This window comes from Dermacentor variabilis, chromosome 7 (genome assembly GCF_050947875.1).
Source record: "Dermacentor variabilis isolate Ectoservices chromosome 7, ASM5094787v1, whole genome shotgun sequence".
NCBI classification, from domain to species: Eukaryota; Metazoa; Arthropoda; class Arachnida; order Ixodida; family Ixodidae; genus Dermacentor; species Dermacentor variabilis.
The window spans coordinates 26,580,732-26,588,217 of record NC_134574.1 but is presented as its reverse complement, the minus strand read 5'-3'; the positions used below and the strand labels follow the sequence as shown (position 1 = coordinate 26,588,217).

At 48.6% G+C, this 7,486-nt stretch overlaps 1 protein-coding gene across 1 annotated transcript in view; it reads left to right on the top strand.

The window, feature by feature from the left end:
• Positions 1–5,792: 5,792 nt before the first annotated feature.
• LOC142587377 (epoxide hydrolase 4-like) overlaps positions 5,793–7,486 on the top strand; it is a 59,913-nt gene continuing 58,219 nt past the window's right edge. The window contains exon 1 of the mRNA XM_075698332.1: positions 5,793–6,658. Coding sequence (XP_075554447.1) covers positions 6,452–6,658 — 207 coding nt within the window. The 5' untranslated portion in view covers positions 5,793–6,451. The remainder of the gene's footprint in view (positions 6,659–7,486) is intronic.

The following is a 7,486-nucleotide window of genomic DNA, read 5'->3' as shown; positions in this document are numbered from 1 at the left end:
GCGAATGGTGTAGAACTTTGTGGAAGGCACGCGGGTCCCAGCGATTAGTCTGGAAGATTCGAAAATGGGTTTGTCCTCTCGGATTCCGCCGCATCTACCCCGACGACCATGGTTCCCGAACCAAACTACGACATTAATCCAGGTCTCCCCTTGATTAAGGAACAGCAACTGAGAAGCCTGCTCTGACGATGCAAAGGCTGCTTTTCGACGTCATCGAGGATTCGACAAACACCAGTCGCCAAGCATCGCATAATCACCGAGGCGTGCGCTCAACCACTCCGCCAGAGCCCTTACCGAGTTTCGCTGCGAGAACGTGAAGCTATAAGAGAAGAAGTCGACGAAATTCTGCGCGACGACATCATCCAGCCGTCGAAAAGCCCGTGGGTATCCCCTGTTGTTCTGGTGAAGAAAAAGGACGGTACTCTACGTTTCTGCGTCGATTATCGTCGTCTGAACAAGATCACGAAGAACGACGTATACCCCCTCCCACGGATAGACGACGCATTGGATCGGCTCAGCAACGCTAAATACTTCTCGTCGATGGACCTCAAGTCTGGCTATTGGCAAATAGATGTCGACGAAAGAGATCGCGAAAAGACCGCCTTCATCACCCCAGACGGCCTCTACGAGTTCAAGGTTATGCCATTTGGAGTGTGCTCGGCGCCTGCAAGGTTCCAGCGCGTGATGGACATGGTTTTAGCAGGATTGAAGTGGCAGACCTGTCTCGTTTACTTGGATGACGTCGTTGTCTTCGCCGGAAATTTCGACGATCACCTTAGGCGGCTTGCAACAGTGCTAGAGGCCATCAAGTCATCAGGGCTCACTCTGAAGCCAGAAAAGTGCCGCTTCGCTTGCGATGAGCTTCTGTTCCTAGGCCACGTCATCAGCAAGTCTGGATTCCGCCCCGACCCGCAGAAGACAGCTGCCATCGCAAAGTTCCCGCAGCCCAATGACAAGAAGGCAGTGCGTAGATTTCTTGGCATGTGTGCCTACTACAAGCGATTTGTCAAGCACTTTTCGCGCATTGCTGAGCCGCTGACACAGCTAACTAAATGTGACGTCGAGTTCAAGTGGGAAACGCCGTAGGCCGATGCATTTCAAGAACTCAAACGACGCATGCAGTCGCCACCCGTACTTGCGCACTTCGACGAGCACGCCGATACAGAAATACACACTGACGCCAGTAGCCTAGCCCTCGGTTCCGTCCTAGTCCAGAGAAAAGATGGACAAGAACACGTGATAGCTTACGCTAGCCGGTCATTGTCAAAAGCGGAAAGCAATTATTCTACAACCGAAAAGGAATGCTTCGCCATCGTTTGGTCTACAGCGAAATTTCGCCCTTACCTCTGTGGGAGGCCATTCAAAGTGGTCAGCGATCATCACGCGTTGTGTTGGCCAGCTAACCTAAAGGACCCTTCAGGACGGCTGGCACGGTGGAGCCTCAGACTACAAGAATACGACATCACTCTAACATACAAGTCCGGGCGAAAACACTCAGACGCCGATTGCCTATCACGCGCCCCCAATGACCCGCCGCCGTAAGATGACGAGGATGACGACGCCTTCCTTGGAATAATAAGCGCGGAAGGCTTCGCCGAAATAAGGTTATCCACGCAACACTGTCGATTGGCGATGAAATACCCTCTGCTAAAACGGCCATGGTCGGCATAGCACTTGTTGCATTAGTACGTGAGGGAACAGGGTAAGTGGTAGGTTCTTCTTTAAATACAGCGACAAAGATTGCATTAAAAAGGTTCACGCACTCAAGATCCTCTTCTCCTTTTCTCCTTTCTTTTACCCCAGTGTAGGGTAGGAAACGGAATGCTCGTCTCGTTGATCTTCCTGCCTTTCTTCTTCTTGCTTTCTCTCTATCTCTCTCCAGTGTTTGCCTGTGCCACTGTGAAGGCCTAATGCAGTGTGGATACTTCACCTACTTGCTCGTCGTAGTACCCTAGAACATTAGGATTCTCCGGAATGTGAAAACTCCCGACTTCACTCCCTTGACCCTTCGTTGCAACTTGGACTACCGTCTGCTCTATCTTGATGCGATCCAAATTTACTGTGTCGCTTGTGGCAGGGCGTCGCCTTCACGAACGCATACTTCTTCCTTATCGACATGAAGAACACGTGCCTCATGCAGGGTTTTTGATTGCAACGAGACCATATGACATATCTTACGATACTGTCCCTCTTTTGACAGCTAAAGGCAGGCATTGCGTGCTGCTTTGACTCGACATGATGACAGAGCGTTCATTTACCAACTTAGCAAAGAAATTCGGCAGAGCCCATGACTTTCAACGATAATGAGATCAGCATAGTTAAGCAATGTACCGACACACCATATGACCGAAACCACTTTTATTTAGAATGTGCAGTGGTTATTCTAAGGCTTTCTTGCTTCAGCTGCAAGTGACATACTATAGGGTTATATTTTTTTACCTACACTTCCTGCAAGCTTATAAAGACTAGTGTAGTGTCGGGCCGAGGCAATGACGTCGTGTGCTGCACTTGGATGACTGGTCTGTGGCCAATCAGCGCTTGCTGCACGTAGTGTTCTGCATAAACAAACGAAAGGGGCCTGGCATTGCACTTCGTCTGACTTCGCACCCACTGGCTGCGTGTATGCACTTGCCTGAGCATTAAAAGCCGATGTACTAGTTTCCTTTAAGCAACAAAACCAGGTAAACTGCATCTAAAAAGTGTGAATAGGCAGCCCATGAAAACAGCTTTTCTGTGCTGTGAAGAGATTTATTGGGTGCGGACTTAGAGCGGAATGGAATAACGAACAGGCGATGTCAATGACAGCGTGACGACAATCAGATGACGATTCTCAAATCATCACGACGGTATAAAGAAGGCAGCGTGACGCCAACGGCATGGAGACAGTGGGATGACGACGAGTGTATTAAGATGAGGTGACAACGGCAGTATCAAGAAGGCTGTATGATGACGAAGGCGGGACGACGGCGATGTGACGACAATTGGTTGACGAAACTGGAACGACGATGATGGAACGACCACGACGGCATGACGACGATGGTATAGAAATAAATGCATGACGATGACTGTCCAACGACAACGCAATGATCAGAATGGCATGCCAGCGGCGGCATAATCACGATTGAACGACGACGACATGATTACGATAGAAATACAAAGAACTAATGACTCAGATGGAACGAAGAAGGCGGTATGACGACGCTGGCTTGATGATAGTGGGATGACGTGTGTGAAGTGATGAAGTTGCTGAGACTACACTCTTAAAACGGTTGCACCCTTTGGGGAGTATATTTGTCCCACAACAGTAATCGTAATCTGCCTTGCTTGCGTTTCCTTTCTTGAAAACTCGGCGCTCGCTACTTTCCTGTCGAGAATACTGTGTCCCACTGATAACGCGCAAGCCGTTCGTGACTGGGAAGTACCGAGATCGCAACGTTAAAGAAAGAAAACGCGGGCAAAACAGGTGACGATTACTGTTGTGGGACAAGATAAGCCCTAAAGGGAGTAATTTTTTTAAGAGTGCGGGCATGGTTGACGAAGACGGCAAGACGAAAATGCTCTAATGACGGCTGTGTGAAAATTACGAGTTGACAACGGCGTGACGACACAATGACGACATTTGTGCGATGTTTTATTGACAGTGTGGGACGACAACAACGACATCGCGGCAACGCTATGACAACAAGTGCATGACGGCCTGTGTATGACGACGACGCAATGTCGGCGATGGCATGAAAACTGTGTGAGGGCAATGGGCTGGTGACAGGAGCATCACGACGAGGGCGTAACAATGACTGCGTGACGATGACTCTATGGCGACAATTTCATGACAATTACGCCGTAATGTTGACGGCATGGCGGGAATCGGATGACGAATCTGGAGTCGCGACGATGGAATAACCACGACGGCGACAGCATGAAGACGAATACATGAGGACTCCATGACGGTGATGGCGTGACGACTATGGTATGACAAAAGTTGCACGACGATGATGGAACGGTTACGACAATGCGACGGCCACGATGGCACCACGATCACGAGCAAATGTGTTGCTGCCCAAAGTATTAGACAACTTGGGTCATGGGGTCAGTGTAAAAGGTGTGACAAAATAGAGTTTTAGAATGAGGGATCTAATGCTCTGGGTTCCCATACGGCGTTGGGTAGGCTGCTCTCGGGTTTAGAGGAGCAGCAGAGTTTGAGAATTGGGTCAAACGCAGGCAGCGTTGTGTGGAGCGCTCGGGACGCTACAGTGAGAAACAAATAAAATGGTGCTTGAAAGCAAGAAACTTTCTTACAAGTGAAAATGAACAGAATGGATTTTAGAGCTTCCAAGTTTTTCAGTGAAACACTCGACATCGATTATCCTCAAATCGAAGGATGTCACAGAATTTGTAGACAATAGAGAAACAGTACCCGCCGTATTATTTTGAAACTTAGACGTTCCCATGAGAAAAGTTAGATTCTTAGAAACGCATACAAGCTGTAGCGCTCTCGTGTACGCATATCTGAGGATTCTTCAGACAACGTGCGATGTGCCAGAGGAAAGTTGTGAGAATTAACCAGAACTTAGCGTAACAACGACTCCTCCGTGGCAATAATGTACGACCACGTGTCTATCGATAATGTGTGCTTCAACAGAGATACGCATACTAACACGATTGTGAAATCTGATAATCACGACACGGGGACGTCTCCATCAGCCATTGTTTATAATTGTATATTTTGTAAACAATGGCACACTGAAAAGTGCGGCGTTCGCATCGCAGTCTTTACCATCCTCTCTAATGCTCTACCATTTCCAATAGAAGATATTGAACGTACACAGTTCTCTGGCAAAACTGGTCTCGCCCGTCATCTTTCCTATGCCGTAGTTGCGAGGCATACCCGCCGTGGTTGCTTAGTGGCTGTGGTGTTTATTCATTTATTTATTTATTTATTTGTGAGACCATCAAGGTACATAGTTGTACATTGCAGAGGGGAGGGGCGAGAACACATTGGAAGAGTAAGAAATAGTAAAAAAAAGTAATTAGTAAGGCAAAAAAAGAGTAATTGGGTTGCTAAGCACGAGGTCCCCGGATCGAATCCTGGCCACGGCGGCCCCATTTCGATGGGGGCGAAATACGGAAGCAGCTGTGCATTTAGATTTAGGTGAACGGTAATGAACCCCAGGTGGCCCGAATTTTCGAAATAACTACGGCGTGCCTCAAAATCAGATCGTGGTTATTGCATGTAAAACCGCATAATTTAATTTTTAATGTTGCGAGGCATCTGTCGAGAGGCTGAGCCAGTGTTTTCATATGGCCACGTGTATTTTCTCCACATTTCTAAACAATGTTCCTCTTTATTTTTCTTGTTAAATGGGGAAACTCTACTTTCTTACACGCGTGAAAAAGTTATCTGCTATTAGAAAGTTTAAAACAGGTGGTTTGTTCGATTTGTGCCTGCTTCTAAAGAAAAGTCGCTTCCCCTGTGTAACTTTATTTATGGTGTTTTGAAAGCAGATGCCCATTTATTTGCTGTTTTCTATTTTGCTGAAGATGTATAGTCATAAGCGATTATTGCTGTTACGTATGCGTCGATGAAGGTTACGTTTGAATACGTCATCTTGAGAAACTGCGAGGTGAGCAGGTAACGTGATAGGAAAAAGAAAGGTATTCCTTTCGAGAGACAAACATAGTATGCACCGACAATCCTTATCGCCGTAGTCTTGGCAACGCACCACTCGAACTCGGAGGCTCTCCCTGCACAACCTCTCGATATTCCTTTGTTACAACGGTGACGAGTACACGTGATACGTAGAGTATGCCCGTTGGCTGCACCGGCAAAAATCCTTTGGACAGGTGCACTGATCTCCCTCACTGCACGCAGTCTAGGTCGTGTCATTTCTGTAGTCTAGTGACGCTCGTAATTTTCAGGGCATCGCCGAAAGGTGGCCGACGCGGCATGTGACGTCATCATTTGTGAGTGAAGGCATCGGACGTCGCGGAAAACTGGAAACCATAGTTTTCAAGCTGCAACATATCCGCGGAGCGTTTTGCTGGCCATCTGGTAACGAATCAAAGACTCGCAAGAGGCTCTTGTTTACCCTTGTCCGACTGATGAGTGGGGACATTAAGCGGCTGCTACTACAGCAAGCAGGAGGCTGCTGGCTTGCATAACGTCGCAGGGCGAACATATAAGCAATCAAAATCAAATACACCAGGTATATTGTGGAGATTATTGGCGGGGCGACGACGATCACGTTTATTCCAAGGTACCCCTGTGGGTTCCAGCTGCTGACGTTCATTTCGACTACTCAGAGTCGGCATCATTCCGAGCTCGCGTTACTGTCATCGTCCTCAGCCTGTGCCAGGAGCACCGGCGTAGACGGCAGCCGCAGCTACAATCACGTTCGCTTTTGCGGTGGGCCGTGCAGGAAGAGTGCCTGTAGCTGAAGCGCTGGTCCTCTACATGGCGTCCACCAGTGCACTGCGACGGTTGGTGAGCACCATCCTGCTCCTGTCGATCGGAGTATTTCGGTGTGCACTGATGACGATCAGCCTCGCTCTTCAAGTTCTCTTGAAAGGAAAGCGCGTCTTGAAGCCTAAGGAACGCCGCGAGGAGCCCGAGTGCCTGCGGGACCCGGAGTTGGGCTCCCACGAGTTTGTCACGCTTGAGGTGAGTGATATAGCTAAGTCTATCGAAGCTCTGGCAACCACCAGTGGGATAATCGCTAAATCTCGCTTACTAAATAATTCGTGTATTACCTTAATTTCGTAACACCCCTGCCTAAAGTAGCGATAAATCTGTGCTGTGCACTTCGTTTAATTACAAAGGTTGTACCAAATGGGCATTGCTTTAACTTCTCTGAACTGCTGTCAGAGTCAAGGAGTGAGGGAACCCTCTCGGGTAGTGATTGCTTTTTAGAGCGCAGTTATTAGGCGCCGTTCCTGCGCCGAGCGTCAGCGTCGGTGTCGGCTGCATAAGAGGCGTAAACGTGCGCACGGAGACCAATGAGAGCGGTCCATTCAGCGACGTGCGAGCGGGAATCTTGTCATGCGGACCTGCCAAACCGCTCAGTGCGTACTCGTGACTGGTCTCAACCGGACCGCTCGTTTCCTACTGTCGTCCGCTCACGTCAGCTCTCGCTCGCGCTTGCTTGGTTTGCTCGGTTTGGTCTTGTTCGCTCTTGCTTCGGTTGATACGGTTTGCGATTGTTTTGTAATCTGATTCTATGCGCGACGCGAATTGTGTAGTACTTTCTGAAAGCCACGCAGCACCAGCGATTTCAGTAGAACCTTTGGCGAGTCATGCGTAAAAGCCGACGCGCTTGACCCGCAGATTATACTTTCGACAATCGCCGACTCTGCGACATGTCTCTCTCAACTTCTTTGCCTCAATATATGGCGAAATGAAAACGCGTATAAGCTGCGCTCAAATTTCGCACTAGGGAGCATCATAATCGCCTGTGAATTTTTTTCTTGCGCTCTCTGGTGATTTAATGTT